At 44.1% G+C, this 21,597-nt stretch overlaps 1 protein-coding gene across 2 annotated transcripts in view; it reads right to left on the bottom strand.

The window, feature by feature from the left end:
- The window catches only part of LOC141192748 (putative N-acetylated-alpha-linked acidic dipeptidase), a 97,896-nt gene that overhangs the window by 20,761 nt on the left and 55,538 nt on the right, over positions 1-21,597 (bottom strand). For both annotated transcript variants that reach the window (XR_012266070.1, XM_073662053.1), the window contains exons 6-15: positions 20,059-20,245; positions 17,325-17,418; positions 16,645-16,743; positions 16,176-16,261; positions 14,504-14,623; positions 13,063-13,145; positions 9,049-9,112; positions 8,856-8,923; positions 6,440-6,531; positions 405-495 (exon numbers count right to left, since the gene is read on the bottom strand). Coding sequence is in view for 1 of the 2 variants with exons in the window: in XM_073662053.1 (XP_073518154.1) it covers positions 405-495; positions 6,440-6,531; positions 8,856-8,923; positions 9,049-9,112; positions 13,063-13,145; positions 14,504-14,623; positions 16,176-16,261; positions 16,645-16,743; positions 17,325-17,418; positions 20,059-20,245 (984 nt within the window). In the remaining variant the exon portion in view is untranslated. The remainder of the gene's footprint in view (positions 1-404; positions 496-6,439; positions 6,532-8,855; positions 8,924-9,048; positions 9,113-13,062; positions 13,146-14,503; positions 14,624-16,175; positions 16,262-16,644; positions 16,744-17,324; positions 17,419-20,058; positions 20,246-21,597) is intronic.

Raw genomic sequence — 21,597 nt, 5'->3', positions numbered from 1 at the left:
CAGAGTGTCTATGTTTAAAGTTGCTTAACTCCGCATTGAGGAACCAAATGAATAAAAATAAAAAAAATATATTATATATCAAAGAAATAAAAATGTTACACTTTGGCACAAATAGAGATATTTGTGCCAAAGTGTAACATTTTTATTTCTTTTATTTAAGATGAGACAGGTGATAGATCCAAAAACAAACAAGTTAAAAAAAAGTTTCAGGACCCGTTTTTATTTTGTTGCTTTTGCCACTTTCGGGATGATATAATTGCAGCGTTTAAGTCTTCAGTGTATCATTTCGCTTGGGGAACAGATATTTAACTTGCCATTTGATAGAACTACAGGGGGACTCCGCGCGCGGCTACATACGCACCCTTCCTCCCACTTACCAGGTGCTGGAGTAGAAAACCACTCACCGAGTTTTTTGTGTAGCGAGCTCTTCCAGAAGCGATGCCGAGACGCTGAAAAAATACTTCAAAATCATTTCCTGACCCCAGTTTGTTTATCCTTGTAGAAAAAAAAAAATTTAACAATTAGAAAATTGTACGAGCCATAAGACACATAACAGCACCAGATTTATTCACAAGTTCTTTTAGATTAAAATCTTTCCAGTGTCATTCTCCAGGGGGGTCTGTAACTATAACTCCAGATAGTGAAGGGTGAGCGCTTTTATTACCTACTACTAGGGGGGAAAAAGATGGAGTTAGATAACTTTGGTGCTAAACAGAAATTTCAGGCAAAGAGGTAAACAAATTTGGAAAGGCACTGCTGTGACTAATAGGGCAGCACAGTTATGTCTAATGGGGGAAAAGCAGGAAACCACCTGTTATTATTGGTGGGGAAAAGATGGCAATATTGCATTGTGAGAGTGTGAACTGTGATAGCAGCAGGAGAGCATTAGGACCCTGTGAGTTTTGCCTGGCTGAGCTCAGAGCAGGGGCAGAGCAGGACACCCTGTGTGTTCTGAGGGTGTCTTCTGTGTGAGACGCTGGACAGGGCGTCTGAGGAGAACTGCAAGGACTGAACTGCAATAAGACTCTCTCTTTACAAGTTTTCCTGTAGGGGTTGATAACAGCCCCCCCGCTGGTAGCGGAACCCCTGTCAGCCGCGGCGACTTTGGGAGGATATGTGCCGGCAGGAGCTTTACTCCAGCACATGCCGAAATACGACGGGCGTAACATGCCGTTGCAGGATTCGGCTGAGAGGGTCCTGAGTGTTCTGAGGATGTGTAATCTGGCCCCCACGTTACGAGCAGAGTTGGCATTAAATGCACTAGAGGGCGACGCTAGGCGGATGGTGATGGTACGTCCAGAGTCAGAGAGGAGCACATTAAAGAAAATCTTGGAGCTGTTAGAGGGGAGTTCGGGAGGCCAGGCTCGCGTGGCCCAGCTTCGTTCCTTGTTTTTCAATCGGCCCCAAAGGGAATGTGAGACCTTGATGCAGTACTCGAATACCTTACAGGAAACGTTGAATGAGGTGCAGCGACTAGAACCAGGGGCCATGGGGGCATTCCGAGAGGTAGACCCGAGCTACCCCGGAATTATCCTTCTGGCAGATTTATCGGGCCACGGTGGAAAGGGAGGAGGAGTCTACTCTGGTGGTCGAGGGGGCAGTGGACAGTGCACAGCTGGAGGGAGGTCTGGCGCCAGTTTCAGGAGGGGGGAGGACTGGTAGACGTTGTAAAGGCTCTGCATGCCAAACTGAAGGAGCTAAAGCTGGAGGTGTCTAAATTCAGAGCTGGGCCACCCGCCGCGTCCTCTGGAATGGTGGTTCTGCAGTCTGCCAGGTCGTCCTCCTCGAATGATTCAAGTTCTCGTCCACGAGGAGCAGTCACCTGCTGGAGGTGTGGGCTCGGGGACACATATCCAGATACTGCCGGATGTCTGCAGCCCCGGAGCCTCCTTTGCCAGCGTTAAACTCCCAGCCGCTGCTATGATAGGGCGAGCAGCAGCGGCCAACCATCCACAAAGCCCTCGACAGGAAGAACAAGATTTGTTTGCATGCAGTCCACTGCTGGAAGCAGAGTTTGAAGGGCGGAAGATGAGATGCTTGGTTGACACAGGATCCAAATGTACCATAATGCCCTTAGAGGTGTACGAAAGGCACTTCAGTCAACTAGTGGTTCCCGAGGACGGCCGAGTGATACGACTTACCGCCGCTAACAATGGCCAACTGACGGTGAAGGGGATCGTGTGGATGCAACTGAAAAGGTTTGGTCAAGAGCTGGGTCAGAAAGGGATAGTGCTGGTGGATCACCCTCCTAGAAGAGGGATGGAGGTAACGCTCGAAATGAACGTTCTGCGAGATTTAAATCATCAGATGTACGCCAGTGATGGACCCCGATACTGGGCTCGTGCTACCCACCATCGACCCACACAGAGGATGTTACACCGTCTAGTGCTGAGCTGCGATCTCCTGAAGAGTGCGGTCCCTGGGGGTCGGGTGGGCCTGGTCCGAGTGCCATCGCGGACCACGATCTAGCTAGTGCCCCGACAAGAAGAACTCTTAATGCTACCAGTGGGGGCTGCGCAGAGACTGAATGGGCTTGAAGTACTACTCAAGCGAGCCCCAGAGAAGTCCTCGTTCGCCAAGGTGCATGTGGCGTCAAGTTCACCGGCGGCTCAGTTGTTACGGCCTAAAAATAAAACCAAAAGAAGTGCCAACTGTTACAGAGTCACATTGAGTATTTAGGCCACGTGGTGACTCCGGACGGGGTGCTGCCCGCGATCAGTAAGGTCATGGTCGTGCAGGAGTGGCCACCTCCCTGTACCCTGCGAGAGGTTCGGGCCTTCTTGGGTTTAGAGGGGTACTATCGGCGATTTGTTCCTAAGTTTTCACAAGTAGTGAGTCCCCTGAATGAGCTTTTAAGAGGGACGGCACAAGGCCCTCAAAATCGCCCCATCCCATGGGGACCCCAGCAGCAAAAGGCATTTGAGGAGGTGAAGGCTGCCCTAACGAGTGCTCCGTTGTTGGCGTATGCCGGTTTGATTCCCCTTTTCTGTGCAGGATGGTCAGGAGCGAGTAATCGCCTATGGCAGCAGGTCCTTAAGAGACACTGAACGCAACCCAGCTAACTACAGCTCGTTTCGCCTAGAGCTACTTGGCCCTGGTGTGGGCGATGACAGAACGCTTTGCCGAGTATTTAACAGGAGCTGAGGTGCTAGTCATGACTGATAACCCTCTGGCTCACCTAGAAAACGCAGAACTGGGAGCGTTGGAGCAGCGGTGGGTTGCTCGCCTTGCTAAGTTTAACTATCGAATTAAGTTTCGCTCTGGGCGGGAAAACGGAAATGCGGATGCACTCTCAAGGGTGCACCTTGGGTCCTCGGGGGAAAATGTTGATAACCAGCTTGAGGACACTGAAACCCCTGACTTGGGGCAGGTACCTATCTTCCGAAGTGTGGTACATTCAAGTGGGGTGGCATCAGGGATGCCGTGTGTTCTGGGAAAAACACCCTCAGATTGGGCGAAAGGCCAGAACGATTGCCCTGACATTGCACTAGTGTGCAATTGGGTACAAAAAGGGGTCTGGCCGCGTGCAGAGGAAAAGGCCCAGCTGTCCTCAGAAGGAATGAAACTACTATGACAGTGGGATAAGTTGTGTGTGGAACAGGGCCTCTTGTACAGTAAGGTGTACCTGCCATCTGAGCTGCAGCACCGGTACCAGCTAGTAATCCCTATGGGGATGGGTCTGGTGGTCGCTCGCGAGGCGCATGAGAAGGGGGCCCACTTTGGGAGTGAAAAGACACTCCAGTGGCTACAGCGAGTCCTCTATTGTCCTGAATTGGGGGGGGGGGGGGATGGTGACAGAGGTGTGTCGGCAGTGTCGGGTCTGTGGGCTCAGTAAGAGCCCTGAACAGCGGGCGCCCACGCAATCTATTAAGACTTCCGCTCCTTTAGAGCTGCTCATGATTGACTATGTCTTGATAGGATACTCAACGTCTGGGTATTCCTATTGCTTGGTAAAGACAGACCACTTCACCAAGTATGCTGTAGCAGTGCCGACAAGAGATCAGACGGCGGAGTCGGCGGCTGAGGCCGTGTGTCGACATTTGATCCAGGTGTTTGGGTGTCCGCAAAGAATACACTCGGATCAAGGGGCATGTTTACAGGGGGCATTGATGAAGGAGCTGTACAAGCTGTATGGTATCGCACCGTCGAGAACGACACCTTACCATCCCCAAGGTAACGGAGCTTGGTAAGCTGGCCTGAGTATCTCCCCGAACTGATGTGGGCCTACAATAATAGAGTGCACAGCACTACTGGCTACTCACCACACATGTTGATGTTCGGGAGGCCAGGACAGGACATTGAGGATTTGAGCATTCCAGGTCCCTCCTCCAATCCCCCTCGGACCGCATCAGAAGGGGTTCGAGAACACCGGTGGCGATTAAGGGTGGTGCATCAGGTGGTGGGTGATCGACTCAGTCAGGTGACCCATAGGGACGCGCGTCCCGTGCAAGCTGAGCCTTTCTCCCGGGGGGATAGAGTGTTGGTGAGAATCAAACGACGGTTCGGAAAGCTGAGTGAACGATGGGAGGCGACTCCGTACCTGGTAAAAAAACAACGGGTGAGCCCTGAGATTCCAGTCTATGAGGTCAAGCCGGTGGGGACAGGGGGACCAACCCGTAATCTTCATCGTAACATGCTACAACGGTGCTGGTTTGAAGATGCGGTCCCCGTTTCCACGGAACCACAGGCCGTCCCGAAGGGTGGGCATTCCTAATGAAGGCGAGTCTGCTTCTGCGCCTGCTTACTTGCCCCCTGCGATCAATCGGTCCCCTTGTGGAGAGAGTGTTGAGAATGTGGTATGTCCTTCAGAGAACAGGGAAAGAGGTCAGTTACCTGACCTGGATGATGTGGCACAGGGCGCCACACCTCAGGAGGGAGCAGCCTCATTGGCTCCCTCTGATAATACTGCTGAAGAGACTTCTGCCCCCTCGGGGACCGAGCCTGTTGGGGTGGGTCTCAGGAGAACTACTCGAGCTACGGTGGGTACACCTCCACAACGCTATGCACAAGACGACTTTGAGTGTGGAGGTGTGTCGAGGACGCCAACCTCTAGTGGGGTGGCATGCGAGAGTGTGAACTGTGATAGCAGCAGGAGAGCATTAGGACCCTGTGAGTTTTGCCTGGCTGAGCTCAGAGCAGGGGCAGAGCAGGAGACCCTGTGTGTTCTGAGGGTGTCTGCTGTGTGAGAAGCTGGACAGGGCGTCTGAGGAGAACTGCAAGGACTGAACTGCAATAAGACTCTCTCTTTACAAGCTTTCCTGTGGGGGTTGAAAACTCCTGGCCCTGGTGAAGCTGTGTCCCTGCTTAAGAACAAGCGCTGAGCTGGGGAAAGCTGTGTGGCTCTTTGGAGTTTTGTGGAAGTCCATGCTGAGTGACTAGAGACTTTATACTGAAGGAGCCAAGTGTCGAGTGAGAAGGGAAAGAGACTGAGGATATCATCTCTGTGACGGAGCACGTGGTCAGTGGCCCGGAAAACAGTGAGTGACTGCAAGAGGAGAGAAGGGGTCCGGTGCATTCACATTGAGAGGATACTGTCAAGCCTTGTGAAGAGATCTTCCCAGACCTTAACCTGAGGCTGCAGGACTAAAGTCCCCGGCGTGTGGGCTCGGCATCGGCCGACAAGACAAGGAACCTTTGCTGTTTTTATGAACGTTGCTTTTGTTTGGCGCCAAAGTTTTCCCAGGACTAGCTGCAGCCACCACGATTCACAGGCCTGTGATAGACCACATCTGAGGTTAACGGTACCATAACTTTAAGATACCCAGTTATCCCTATACTAGGGGAATAAGAGCAATTGGTATAGTTTCATGCATTGTTATTGTTAGTAGTGGTAGGATTGTACTCAGTGTGCCATCTCAGGGGTCCTTGTACAACACCCTCACTAGATTGACTCAGTGATTAGGTAAAATTGTTCCAGATCTTTAGAATAATTCACATAAACTGGAAACCTTGGATAATATTGTGGAAAGGGGGTTACCGCTGTACCCTGATGTGACTACAGAGGAAAAGGGAATGGGGCAATGGAGAGAAGGAGGCATTGCTGTGAATGCTGGGAAAGAGAGGTACTGCTGTAACTACTGAGGGAAAGTGAATCAATACCCTGAAGTGACCACATAGGGAAAGGGGGATGTAAATAAGGAGGTACTGCTGTGATTACTGGGAACAAGGGAAACCTCCCAAATTCTAAGATGCTGGAATATTTTAGCCCAATAATGGAGGCCGATGACTCTTCAGACGTCTTAAGACTTTCTATAGCCCCAATGGGAAATCAATATGGGATTAATGAGTTCAAGTTGACCCACAAAACTAGTGAGGCCATTATGATCATCACATGAGGTTTTGCTTTTGGATGCTCGCGCCTGCTGTAATCTGAACATACATCTTTAGTCTCCGCACTTAGAGATCAGATGCACCCCACCGGGCGGGTGAAGCACGTTACCTGGGACCATCCTTATAGTCCGTCCAGTTGTTCTTCTGGTGCCAGCTTTCATACAGAGATTTACCTTCAAAACCTTCATCTGGGCTCGGGATCTAAGGAGAATGAAAGAAGCAGAAAGCGACATATTGGTCGTGTAAAGACTTCTGGACTGTCATTGGTTAAAGGTGGCCATACATTTTACAGGTTAAGAGGCCAAACCTCCCGAGACCCCGGTGGACCATCCGACACGCGTAGGGTCATCCTGACTCTCCAAAATAGACTGATTTTGGATCCATTATTCCTCGGCGCTTACCGGCAGCTTATCCTCCTTTCCCCATTACAAACACATGCACGACCAGTCAAGTATCCATGGGGGCAGTCAGTAGCACTAACCATAGGCCAATAGTAATCTAAAATCCTGTATTAATAGCTTTAACTCCTTCCCGACTGGGGGATTTTTCAATTTTGCGCTTTTATTTTTCCTCCCCTTCTTCCCACAGCAATAAACTTTTTTTTTTTTGGCCTCATACCCATAATGTGAGCTCGTTTTTCTCTTCGCGTGACGACTTGTAATTTTTTTTTATTTTACCATTCGATGTATTGGAAAATGGGAAAACAAAAATCCTAAGTGCGGTGAAATTGTGCAAAAAAATGGATTTATTGATACCATTTTGGGATAGATACGACGCTTTGTTCACGTATTATTGCATTTTTATTTTTGCATTGTTGCTGCGATAAAAAAAAATCCAATTTTTTGCATTACAGTGTTTTTTTTTTTTTTTTTAATGATAGGGGTAATTAACTTTTATATCTTCATAAACCAGACTTTTACAGATGAAGCAGAACCAAATTTCTTTTTTTATTTATTTTTTATTTTTTAATGAAGAAAAAGGAAGGGATTCAAATCCTTACTTTTTCTCATTTTTAAAAACTTTTGAGCTTGCTCCATACATGGGGACCCGATATAGGATATAATAGTAAGGCCTATGTTTGTAAGGGATTATTTCCATCTTCACACATGGACATTGGTCAGATAGAGCCTGGAAAAACAAGCACTTTTCCACTATACTGTTTATTAAAATTTCCCGCTGATCTTGCGAATTTACACTTTTTTTTCCTTTGGTTTACAGCTTGTTTCCTAGGAGACCAACCACCACTGCCTTCTAGCTTGTAAGCATTGTACTGCAACTGGCCAGGATTAGGAGGCAACAGCTTGCTCCAGGGATCTCAGCCTGTTTCAAAGCAGCGCTTACAAGCTCAATAGAGCTCAGGAGCTTGTCAGCACTTTTACATTTTCAGGTGCTAGACAGCAGTGGTTGGTCTCTGTACCCAAAAGAAAAAGTGTTAATGTCTCAAGAACATCTAAAGATTTTAATAAATAGTAAATTGCAAAATTGCTTGTATTTACAAGGACTATCTGACTATCAATTTATAAAGATGGGAATAACTCTAAGTGTTTTTGTTCAGAGTTTGCATGTCTTCTGATCTTTGCAAATCCTGTAAGAATCTAGGTAGTGCCTTGCAAGGACATTCCCTCTTATGACATCATCACAGAACTACTGTACAGTTCCCCGGTCTCCTCACCGTGGGGTTGTGGCCATTCTTTTTGAGTGGACTCTTCTTGTTGCCCTTTTTCCGTTTATATACAAGCTGTGCACCAACAGGAAGGAGGGGAGTAGGGACCTCAGGCTAACAAACGAGGGGGGGGGGGGGATAACCGGAGAAGCAGCACATACTGATGTAATCAAGCTCGTAGGTTGGGAAGAAGCCCAGGAGACTAAAAGGGTTTTCCAAGAAAAATCTTTTTTTGGTCCGTAGGCTTGAAGACATAAACAATATAAAACTAAGCTATTCTTGTCCAGCAGCACGTCTCCTTCGCTGCTATGACATCACCATTTTAGTTTGTTAACAGTGTACGTGACCGCTGCAGCCAATCACTCAGCTCAATGGTGATGCTATGGTTACAGCATCACTGCTGCAGCCAGTCAAGGACCAGATGCAGCAGCAGAGCGGTCAGCACTGGACCAGTGCTGTGACTTTCAGGATGTAAATAAATTGGGGCAAATGTATCAAGATTTTTCTAACTTTCTGGATATAGTTTAAACTTCGCCAACTTTATCACAATGGTTAGTCCTGTTCAATAAATTTGGATCATCTTTAGTCTGGTCTAAAATTTACACCACCTGATAAAATTTTGGTAGATTTGTTGATGAGCCACACCCTATTTCCACAAACCTGTGCCCATTTCCCGTCAAGTCATGCCCCCTTGTGGAGTTGGGTGAAAAAACAAAATGTCAGATCACTAAACAAATGCAGTGTAAAGCATGGAGAACCGGTTTCTTTGGTGCAAATTGTGCCTGAATTCTTTCAAAATCTCCCCTAGTACGTACTGCTTTTTTTTCTACAATACCAGATTGGTAATTTGCATGATAGTTACCTTTTTTGTTAAACTGTACACCAGATGATATAGTAAAGGGGTGCAATCAACTCTCAAAGTATAGTTCCCTGGAGGGAAAAAAAAAATAAAAAAAAAATGTAAAAATTATTGCATGGTTTATAAAACAACAGACAAAGGATTATGGCTGAGGACAGTTGGGTCGTGTTCACACTGTCCGGACAGTAGCTCTTACCTTCCACAGAAGAATCTGCATTGATGTAAGCCACCGCCCTATTTTCAAGTAGTTTAACATTCTCCTATGGGCAAAAAATAGGACACAAATAGGAAGACATTATTAGCACTACCAGCATCTATGGTCTCCAAGATCAGTGCAGAAGAGAAAATGGAAAAATACACTTCAAAAACTTGAGAACTAAAACATTAAAAACTCTGTCTGCAATCACCACTAGGGGGCGCTCAGGAGCTTACTGCATGATACTAATTATACATGTAGGGGAGATGTTTTATCATCAATATTGGGTAAAATTGTTAAGTGCTTGAAAAAAAAAATAGTAATTTTACAAGCTTTTTTTTTTTTTTTAAATAAAGCTTGTAAGCACTGATCAGAATCTGGCCAGCTTTAGTGTTCCTTTGCTCCCTCAATATGCTTTTGTAGCATCTGGATGTGGACACCTTGAACCATGCCACTGGTCCGAAGTGTCAATCTCCAGGAACCCCCCCAGGGGTGCAATGATGAAAATCTAGAACAACCCTATAAAAAGGGAATCTATCATTTTTGCAATTTAATTTAAAAAAAAAAATCAAAAAACAAAAGAAAAAAGCAAAATGAGCATATACCCTATAGTAAGTAAATGGTAATAGTCCATGTAAATAACATAGGGTACTTCGTTGACACAAGGTGAGGTTTTAATACAAGAGATAGGATCGGATGTCCCAATGGGTCACCTTGTCGTGGTGGGATGGCTTTTACGCTTTTTTGATCAAAATAGTGTTAACCAAGTACCCCATGTTATTTATATGCACTATTATATTACACCTTGGTTTTTCCGTTTTTGCGTTTTCGTTTTTTGCTCCCCATCCTCCCAGAGCCATACCTTTTTATTTTTCCATCAATATGGCCATGTGAGGGCTTATTTTTTGTGGGACGAGTTGTACTTTTGAACGACTCCATTAGTTTTAAATACTTCAATAGTTTCCATGGGAGATTAGAAGCTGCGATCATCTGATCGCCTGTGTTACACATAGCAGGGCTTCTCCTGCAGACCCCGGCATGTCATGCCAACCCATCAGCGACCCGTGATCATGTGACGTGCGCGCCGATGGGCGGGTCTTATCACTTTCTTCAGGCACGGCCATGTTAAATGCCGCTGTCGGAGTTTGACAGCGACTTTTAACATATTAACAGCCGCGGGTGGATCGCGATTCCACCCACGGCTGTTAGGGGCACATGACAGCTGATCAGATCATCTGTCATGACCCAGGAAAGGTGCGGGCTCAGTGCCAGAGCCCGCACCAAAGAGGGGGAGGCAACCTTGGACGTACTCATACGTCCAAGGTCGTTAAGGGGTTTAATATGTACTATTATATTAATATTACTGTTATTTATTACTTACTACAGGGTATATATTCATTTTATTTTTTTTCTTGTGTTTTGTCTGTTAAATGGCCATAGTGTAAATATGCTCCTACAGATTACATTTATGGCAATTTATGCTCCAGCTCATTTTTTTGGTTTTATTTACTCTAAGAGTAGCATAATGCAGGGGCAGAGAGCCTGATTTCAGGGATATGTCGTTTGTTTTTCTGCTTCCTGTAGTTTCAATACTATCAGTGTTTTCTGAGCAGGAGATTATCAGCAGGACTAGGTGTCTCGTGCCAGGCAGTCCAGCAAATCTGTGTAACCCCGCCCCCTACCACCCATTGGCAGCTTGCTGACCGTGTACACAAGAATCTGCCAATCAGGGAGGTGGGCGGGGTTAGCCACAGCTCAGCATTCCGAGCACTGGTACAACTACAGGAGAGAAAACAGGGATTCTATAAAAACTGCACCAATAAGTCTAGCAAGTGTCACATTGCTGGAATCAGGGTCTCAGCCTCTACATCATGCTGCTCGCAGATTACATAAAGGGAATGTGTCAGCAGGTTTTTGATAAGGCTAAAGGTTATTTGTCGACATTGTTCGCATGACAAACAAACAAAAAAAAAAATGTGCAAGATTTATCAGTGACTTGCTTTTGCACAACTATTTTATGGAGTGATTTTCCTGCCAGTCACATGGGATTCAGGATCGGCAACGACCAATACAAATGAAAACCCGCAAACGTTTTACGAGCGAGTTGCAGCTGACTCATATTGAAGTCTATGTTGGCAAAGCTGAATGTGACAAGAAATCCAATTTGGACTTATTATGACGGCCTGATCACCGCTGCGCTACGTTGAATTTTCATATGCAACCACAAGGTCAATCACTGCCCAGGTGACAGCGAGCCTCATTCAAGTTACACAACGGAACCCATTTGCCTGATTTCTATGCCAGCTAGTCTAATGCTGAAGTTTGGCTGTAAAAAAAAAATAAAAAATAAAAAATTCTCATCATAGAGCACTATGCAAAATCTTAATCGACTGATTTGCTGAATCACGAGCGACTTGCAACCAAAAATTCAACAGCTGCGGGAGTGTTTTTGCGACTAGATTGCAACATGACATTATTACAATGCGATATTCATGTTGAAGGACGAGGGTCACAGTGTGATCATAGGGTAAAAAATAGCTTCCAAAGCTATATAATTATGCAGGGGTTTTGGAACTTTGTGTCAGTAAAATGCTATGTTTGTGATCTTTACACATTACAGCCGCATGGTTCGCCTCCATGGTTTATGGACCCTTGGATGCAGCCATGTTGTAGACTTGCATTTTACTTCTGAAATGACTTTTGAAGCTAAAAATTTTAATTTATAGATCACAAATTAACTTTCCTCAATTGCTCAGTCTAGTTAACATGGATGTCAACCTCAAATATACAAGAGGGCCAAAATGAAAGACTTTGACAAAGGCAGGGACCAAGTAGTATACAGTATATAATGGGCCCCCCACATAGCCCTCCATACAGTATATAATGGGCCCCCCACATAGCCCTCCATACAGTATATAATGGGCCCCCCACATAGCCCTCCATACAGTATATAATGGGCCCCCCACATAGCCCTCCATACAGTATATAATGGGCCCCCCACATAGCCCTCCATACAGTATATAATGGGCCCCCCACATAGCCCTCCATACAGTATATAATGGGCCCCCCACATAGCCCTCCATACAGTATATAATGGGCCCCCCACATAGCCCTCCATACAGTATATAATGGGCCCCCCACATAGCCCTCCATACAGTATATAATGGGCCCCCCACATAGCCCTCCATACAGTATATAATGGGCCCCCCACATAGCCCTCCATACAGTATATAATGGGCCCCCCACATAGCCCTCCATACAGTATATAATGGGCCCCCACATAGCCCTCCATACAGTATATAATGGGGCCCCCACATAGCCCTCCATACAGTATATAATGGGCCCCCACATAGCCCTCCATACAGTATATAATGGGCCCCCCACATAAACCTCCATACAGTATAATGGGCCCCACATAGCCCTCCATACAGTATAATGGGCCCCCACATAGCCCTCCATACAGTATAATGGGCCCCCACATAGCCCTCCATACAGTATAATGGGCCCCCACATAGCCCTCCATACAGAATAATGGCCCCACATAGTCCTCCATACAGTATAATGGGCCCCACATAGTCCTCCATACAGTATAATGGCCCCACATAGCCCTCCATACAGAATAATGGCCCCACATAGCCCTCCATACAGTATAATGGGCCCCCCACATAGCCCTCCATACAGTATATAATGGGCCCCCCACATAGCCCTCCATACAGTATATAATGGGCCCCCCACATAGCCCTCCATACAGTATATAATGAGCCCCCCACATAGCCCTCCATACAGTATATAATGGGCCCCCCACATAGCCCTCCATACAGTATAATGGGCCCCCACAGTCCTCCATACAGTATAATGGGCCCCCACATAACCCTCCATACAGTATAATGGGCCCCCACATAGGAGTGGTGGTTCTGGTGTCGCGAGCCAAACTCTGCGGGTCAGATTGGCTCATGGGACAGAGTTTGACATGTATCGTCTAGTACAAAGAAAAGTAATTTACAGACCAGTTACCTCAGCCCATTCGGTGGAGCCTAAAAGTCCAAACTCTTCTGCATCCCAACTGGCGAAAATAATCGTCCTTCTTGGCCTCCAACCTAAAATGAACAATATGTTGGAGAATGAATGTTGTCCTCTATGGCTGGCCCTGATCCAGTCTGTATGTAACCCCCTTAGATGCTCTGGTTACTACAGACTGTAGCATCTAAGCGGTTAGACCAAAGTTCCCCAACTCCAGTCCTCAAGAGCTACCAACAGATCATGTTTTCATGATTTCCTTAGTATAGCCCAGGTGATGGAACTATTGCCTGTACAGGTGATTTAATTTTCACCTGCGCAATACTCAGGAAATCCTGAAAACATGACCTGTTGGTGGGCCTTGAGGACTGGAGTTGGGGAACACTGTTAGACTGAGGGAGGAGACCTCCTTTGGCCACCTCACACTCCCCCAGCAATGTGTTTAAGGTGTTCCCATGGGTTCCTATAACAGTTGGAGGCTTATCACTGCACGTCAGTTCTGTCATATATGGAAACATTAGGATTATAGTAGAATACTGAAAAGAATCAGAATGGTCACGTCCCCATATGAAACTAATACATATTAAAAAAATGGTCACAAATTTGAAAAAAAAAAAAAAGATTAACAATGTTAGATACTTCCTTATGAAAGTGAAGCTAAAAACTATAGAAAGCTAAATATAAAACCAGAATGTGGCACAAAAACAAGGGATTTTTGTAAAGCATTTTTTGTGCAAAAATCAGAGAAAAGAAAAAAAAAAAAAAAAACCCACTATAAAATGTGATATGTATACCACAAGGTGAACAGTAAAATTGTAAAAGGTGAAAAAAAAAAGGGTATAATTGTTGTTTTTTTTCCCCTCATGATCAAAGATCAGATAGGTTGCCCAAAATGGTGCTATTGAAAATTACAACTCATCCATCCCATAAAACTCAAAAACAAAACAAAAAAATACACAAGTACCCACATACTTGCGATGAAAAAAAAAAATGGAAAAATTGTTAAGGGCCTCAGAGTTGCATCCCTAAAAAAAAAACCTTAATAGATTGACACTTTCTGTCCTGCACCTCTGAGCAGTCTCATGATCATCTTAGGTAGTACTAAAACCTACACAGGGTACAGGATACACCCTTGACTATGGATAACGTCACAAGTCATCTCTTCCCTCCTCCCTGCATGATGATCTCTGCACAGAACCCAGAGCATGCTCACAATACTTCACTGTAAAAGTCAGTAGACATCTCCAAGCTATTGTTACTCATGGTCCATCTCTCTAACTACTTTTAACAGCAGTTCAAGATGGCCTCCCTCATAATCCTGAATCAAAAAATAAAATAAAAAAAGCTTTAAAAAGGTTCATTATCTGGTTAGAATTTGTAAAAAAAGAAAGGTCACAATTTCAGATGACAAAAACACAAGAATAGTCAGAGATCTTACCTTGCCTTTTCAATTTCCCGGCACTTCTGACAATTTCATTCACCACAGCGGCTCCACTTTGTGGGTCCAGGCCTCCAAACACCCAGGAATCCCTGTGGCCCCCAAGGATGACATATCTGTCTAAGAAGGACATTAGCATGTTTAATAATATTGCACGGAGCACTGCAGAAGATCAGGATCCAAAACTGACACCATCAGCCTCGAGAACCCATCAGCAGAGCTTTCATTGAAAACATATGTCCCTTCACCGTAATCTCATGGGAATCATTTTTGAGACCGGCTCCTGTGATGGGGAATATCATACTTGCCAACTTTCAGGGAAGGTCTTCTGGAAAGTAACTGATCGAGGTACATCAAAGGTCTGGCGACTACCATTTATCCTGACCCCTCCTTATTCACGCCCCATCACCTACACCCTAATGTGCATTCAGATGCCAGGGCTCAGTCTGATGATGCAGCATTTCAACATCTTGCTCAAGAAACCCTACAAAAGTGCTAATTTCAAGGAGGTTTTGGAAGCTCCTGGTAGGTTTACCAAATCCTCCAGAAGGGCTCTCCTTTTTCCGGGAGCCGCCTAGATGTTTCTAGGAGAATTGGAAAGTATTGGGAAAGTGAAGCTCTAGTGGTCACTAGACATGGAAGTAATTGTGCTCACTCTTTCTTGATTGGCATCTAAAGTCAGGTTAACTGTTCCAAGTGGGAAGGCAATCAAGGAAGGGTCAAGGTGTGATCAGCAAACCACAAATTTGCAGAGATGGTTCCAATTTTTCAAAAACAGTCCTGGCAAACTTGAGGATGTACTGGACTGAAAAGAGTAGGGATTTCGACAAACCCCATCCACAAATGTTCAGTTCCTGGAATGGGCACAGTTAAAGCATTCCAAAATTTCCAATATCTATGTTGCCAAGTAGAGTATGCACAGATGGCTATAGGACAGCAGCACGTGGTGGTTTTCAGCGGCACATGTGTACACAGAGACAAGTCTGTGTGTTGCGGTCCAAGTACGGACCACGATACACGGACTAGTCGTGGGTCTCCTGACCAGAGCTTGATTGCCTCATATATGCCTATGAGGACATTGAGCTCAGGTCGGAAGATCCATGACCAGTCTGTGAATCACGAACCGTGACACACAGATGTGTAAATCCGCCCTAATCAGGAAAACTCTGATGGGTTCACGTTAAAGGAAAACTCCAAGAAGAGTTATATGAAAGTTGGAATATTCAAATATTCATACTTGCAAACTTTTATGCGCTTTTTTCTCATACCAACCCCTCTTTGTGACAGTTCACACCCATTACTGCCCCCTATCTTCAATTGGGAGATTCACCATCTTTTCTCAAAGTCTCCCTATTTTCTGACAGTGTCCTCCAAGAGAGTTGAAAACCATGATCCAACTTCTTAACCACTAGCCTGCAAATCATAGGCTGAACCTCTGTTCACTTCTCTTCCTCCCCAGGAAACCTGTTCTTATCATTGTGACATTATACAGAAATATATGACCATCCCCATCAATGTACACATAATTCCTGGCATGAATAGGGACCTTCAACCCTGTGGTCAGGAGATCACGGTTGGGCTCAGACAGGTGGAATCTCTGATAATTGATAATATTATACATATCTCTGATAATTGATTACATTATACATGTATCACAATAGTCCACGGTCACCTGGCTCCACCGCGCCTTTGATGGTTCCTATGACATTGTAAACTCTCCTTATCTCGTTGTAGGAATGGATGTGCATCTTGACCTTCCTGAAAGAATAAAAATGGCACCAGGATATTCAGGCCCTTAGGATAGGTCATCGATTGAGATCAGTGGGTTTCTGAGTCTCAGCATTCCCACTGATCAATTGATTGAAAGGGTTGCTCTTCTAAATGGCACAGCGCCATACATTGTGTAGTGGCCTTGAAAGGTACTGCAGGTTTTCTCCCATGCAAACAGGAGACAGCTTGCAGTACCATTAACGTCCACTATCTGTTCTCCCTCCGATGCGGTTTGGCACCTTCAATCAGTTGATAAGGAAGTAGAGTAGTCCCATGCCCATCTAATATTGATGACCTATGCCAAGGATGGGTCATCAACATGCAAATCATATGAAAATGACAGAACAGTCAGTAGAAAATGAGTCACTTACTGGGTCGCAAGGCTTCCAGAGAATCCAGGTCCGATGTTATAAGACACATTTAGGTTTCCCTTCCAAGTGCTGTTTGGGGCTGAGGCTCCTCCTATATGACTGCAAATTATAACCATATAATGTGAGCTCCCTCTAGTGGTGACTTCAGGAAGTGAGAATTTTATCATGAGCTGTAATCTTTTGTAGGGGATTTGGAGCTTTTAGCACTAGAAATATGTATTAAGTGATCATTCAGCACAGAATGCTGGTCTTTTAAAGGTTTTACACTTAAGTTAATTGTCTATGGTGTCCTTTATATATTCACGTTGAATTTTCATAAACCACAAGGAATCTGCATGGACTCACTGAGACCATGGGAGACACCATACACCAATTGGACAGAAATAAAGTCATGTAGATATTAAAAAGAACCTTTCATTAAATGTACCATATCCAAAAGCGCCACCATAAAATTATACACGAAGGAAATCGTTTTCTAAAAATCAGCCTTGGAACATAAAAAAAAAAAAAAAAAATCCTAAAAAAGTAGTGTGAACTACTTGTGAAGAGTCAAGGGGGTGGTCCTAGACTTTTCTGGAGTCATGCAAGCCAGCTCCAGTGGCATCGGAAATATAGATTTTATTTTTTGGCATCCCTTTAATTTCCCATCTAATTAAGCGAATACCAATAGCGCAACTCACCGTAATAACACCTCAGCGTCTTTGTAACCGATAGGATGGACTGGGATTTTAGGAAGTCCTACACCATCTTTTACATCCGACCTGTAGGTGTATTCTGCCAAAACATCAGCACCATTACCTTATATTACATTGGACGTCAGCACACAATACAGTGTAGGAAAACTAGGCTTTAATCACAAGATAAACAACATCCAATATGGAAGGATTCTGAGTAAGTCGTGTCCAGCTTGGCAATTAAGGACGTAAAGGATTCTGAATATGAGCAGTACCGCATGGAAAGCCACCAAGGAACATCACCTGCTGGTGGATCCAGAATATAAGGATGGATTACCTTTAAATGGAAAGTTATGATGGATCTAAAATTACCAAAGACAACTTCTCTGATTTTTGGGAGTGTTGAGGATCATTGTACTGGGACCTAAACCATAAAAATCAACTGGTATTGATATGAGGAGCATTGTAGGGATCATGGTACCCACTGAAGATAATGGGACATGTGTTCTCAAGACATGCTCTTGAGTTAAAGGTGCTTTCCTTTTTAAATAAAAAAAAAAAAATGTATATAATGTTCATTAATTAGTAATTTGCAATTTACTAATATAGTTCAGGTTTGAAAGGTGCGCTGATGTTCAGCTATAAGGTTCAGTCCCTGTAGGTCCTTTTCCAGTTTGTGTTCGATACTGAACAGTATTTCCTGTGTCGGCTTGTTACCAAAGCTGTGTGTAAAGGGGGCTGCCTGACTGGTATTCCAATAGTAAAGATATCTGTCATAGAAAATATTAAAATTCTCTGAAACCCCTCTTGCCACCCTGCCCCATCCCATTTGCAGTAAGGATTGGAGAGGCAGCTTTTAGATTGCCATCTATGTAAAATGGCAGTGTACACAAGAAGGGACCATCTTAATTATCCAGGTGAATTACCATGCAAAACAGAGCTCCTGGTAGCCCAAAGACCAGGAAGATGTATATTGCGCCTAGACAAAGACATGTTGACGCATATACATAGTTTAAACATATGGGCCAGTGACTGAATGAGGATGTGTATTGCGTACAGACTGATTGAAAGAGATAGGAAACATCTCATTAAGCAAATACATCACACTCATTAGAATAGCATGGTCCTTCACATTTGCACATTCTTTTCATCTCCAGGAATCTGCTGGACACTGAGGCACCAAAAGAAAGTATAGAATAGCAGAATTTCTATAAATCCGATTGTGATGAGAGATATAGTTTTAGTGGCAGGGCTAATTGGGGACAATATGCATATTTTTTCATATCTGTGAGCCCTGCTGCTGAGCTGTAACGCAGTGAAAAGGTAACTTACAGCAGCTGAGTCATGTTTGATCTCTAAGGAAAGATAAAATCCCAATAGAAAATATGTTGTCAATCTCCAACTTCTAAGACCATCTGGCGAGGAGTTATCGCATAAATTGTGGATCTCATAGAATCATGAAGGGCTGAGATCAGCCCACAACCTGGCCCATGTGAGGTCGTCAAAGGGGAATGTGTGGGTGGGGCCCAATTCGGCATAAAAGATCAAGCTGAATGATCTGCTTTCATGCTGAGAGATATATTTTTTCGTGTAAGCAGGAGCCACGTTCACGTAACGGCCAAATCGAAGTGCTCTCTTTTGGCTAAACTGAATCATCTCTGATCGGCATAGTAAGTTGTTCTGTTAATCCCTTTTATTTTCTGTGACTGTATATGTTGTATTGTTTTGTCCCCTTTATGAAAAAAATATACAAAAGATTTTACAAACACTGCCTCCCTTTGGATTAAATATAAAGTTTAATAGTTCTGTTTCTTCTGTTCTATAATCGTGCCTTGTCCCGAAGCCATAAGCTAACTACAAGGCGTCCAATCAGCCCATATTTAAAAAAACGGATTGGTGGTGGCAGCTAATAATCTTTCCTGGGTTATCGTGGAGTTAGCAGTGATTGTGCAGGGGATACACACATATTCCATGAGTTGGAATCCAGAGGTGTATATGCCATACGCTCACTATTAGTTTTCCAATAACTAGTCTGTTAATGCAAAAAGCCTTCAGCCTCCTACATTAATTGTCGGCCAATCGTGCAATTGTCCAGGGGGCAGTAGAGAGCTGTTCGCTCCAAAGATCACAGTGAGTGGTCTCTGTGATTAACCGGGATCGTATAAATCCCTGACAATATCCCTGCTTCGATATACACACATTGGTTGTGACAAAGAAGTGGTCTGGATTAGCTATGGCAAAAAGCAGTCGGCCAGTCTCCTTTACATACAGCTTTGTTCACAAGCAGGCCAGGAAAATGCTGCCCCATCACAAAACCAAGATGATCTGCCAAAACCTGGGACCAAACCTTGTAGCCGAAAATGAGTAAGAAGCATAATTTACTAACCGTTTATTACCATTTTTTTGCCACTTTAAGACAGTTTTGCTCTCAAAGAATCATACTGCAGAACTGTCCTACTAGGACAACCTTAAATCTTTAGGTACAATAGACCAGAGTGGTTAGAAGTGAATTTTTTCTTTAGATCACACATGTTCTTCCTCGGGTCACTTCTTGTATTAAATTGAAGATTACCAATCATGTTCTTCCCCAGGTCACTTCTTGGTTGGCAACCTCCAATAGACAGATGTCCTTCTTCAGGTCACTTCTTAGTTTGCAACCTCCAACCAAAAAATTATTAATTTACCCAAAACAAAAAGACGTGCTGTAAGCTGAAGAACAGTCATAGAACCTAGAACATACCTTTTGCTGGATAACCTGGTGTTAGAGGATCCCCTGCTCCATTAAGGTTCAGCACATTACCACGTTGAGCACCACCACCTGGCAGGTTCCAACCATCGGGATAGGGCTCAACCCCCGGAGCGCAGTAATCAGCTGGATCGGAGTACAGGATAATTCCCTTGGCTCCTGCTTGTTCTGCATTTTGAACCTTGAGTATCAAGAATATATATCACCAAAGTTTGTCCCATCCAAACCACACTACATCTTCAAAACCTGCCTAGCAATTATCTCATATCAAAGCTGTGCTAGATTCTTCATTGTTGGTGACACATGTGATATCCACCACAAGACCCTTGACATGTATACACAGTGGTGCCACCTTGCACTTATTCCCCATATATACATGTCAACACTAAAAAAAAAAAATCAACACAGAATAACATGCCCACCATATAGAGAGCAAGAATCATGTGGCAACCACAAAACAAGATGGGTTGACCTCTGGGACCACACAATGCATCCTCTTTACACGGGCATTGTGAGCCATAAACCAAGGTTCCAGAGGTCAGACTGATCATAAATAGGAAATAGAAACCTTCAAAAGCATTTTTTAATTTTACTTAAATGCATGTATTTTGGGCTAAAAATATTTTTTGCAATTGGGTTTTCGTAAAAATGTTGCACAGTTTGGCTTTTACAGGCTCTTGGGACCTTGCTGGCTGCAGAATGTGTGAAAAAGGTCCTGTCGCCAGGTCAAAAATGGCCAGATTTCGTTCTTCTTTTATTCTGAGGATTCCAGAAACATGGTGTTTTTTTTATTTAATGCTAATTTTTATGGTGTTTTTTTGTTTTTTGTTTTTTGTTTTTTTTTTAAGGGGGCATTGCTCACAGGATCCTCTTGGGCATGTCTTTAGACTCCACTGCATAATTACCCTTTAAGACATGCCCTTTTGTAAAGAATATAAATATTAGCACTAAATAAAAAAAGGCCCATATCTCAGGAACCGTATGGTGGATTTTATAAAAAGAAGAAAAAAAAAAAAACTAGAATACTCAAGAGACAGGCAAGAATAAAATAAAGCAATAACTGATCACCTTTGACCCGGTGAATTTTTACTGTGAATCCATCATTGAGCTCCCTGAGTTTGTAACTCTTCAAATCTTTTTTCAGCTCAGTGGATTTATGACCACATCAAAGTTCAGCTAAACTTTGATGTGACCTGTCGTCATAAACCAGCACAGAGGAGATAAGAAAAAAGAAAAAAAAAAAAAACAGATAAAAGTTACAAACTCTTTGTCTGAACAAGCTTGCTGACGATTTCTCAGTTAACTCATTCTGCAGCTAGGAATTCACAGGGGGAAAAAAGGGCCTGGAAAAGCCAACTGGTACAAACTTTTTAATGAAACCCAATTAGAAAAATATTTTAGCCCAAAATGCATGAATTAAAAAGTACTATCATCAGAGTTTTTATCCTCTTAATATATTGCAGTAATCATATTATATAGCACTGTGTACTTACAATTGCTCATTTTGCCTTTCTACCCCAATAATTCATCTCT

This window comes from Phyllobates terribilis, unplaced genomic scaffold (assembly GCF_046119375.1).
Source record: "Phyllobates terribilis strain yellow unplaced genomic scaffold, ASM4611937v1 Scaffold_2__4_contigs__length_985480577, whole genome shotgun sequence".
Lineage (NCBI taxonomy): Eukaryota > Metazoa > Chordata > Amphibia > Anura > Dendrobatidae > Phyllobates > Phyllobates terribilis.
This window is presented reverse-complemented; position numbering and strand designations above follow the sequence as displayed.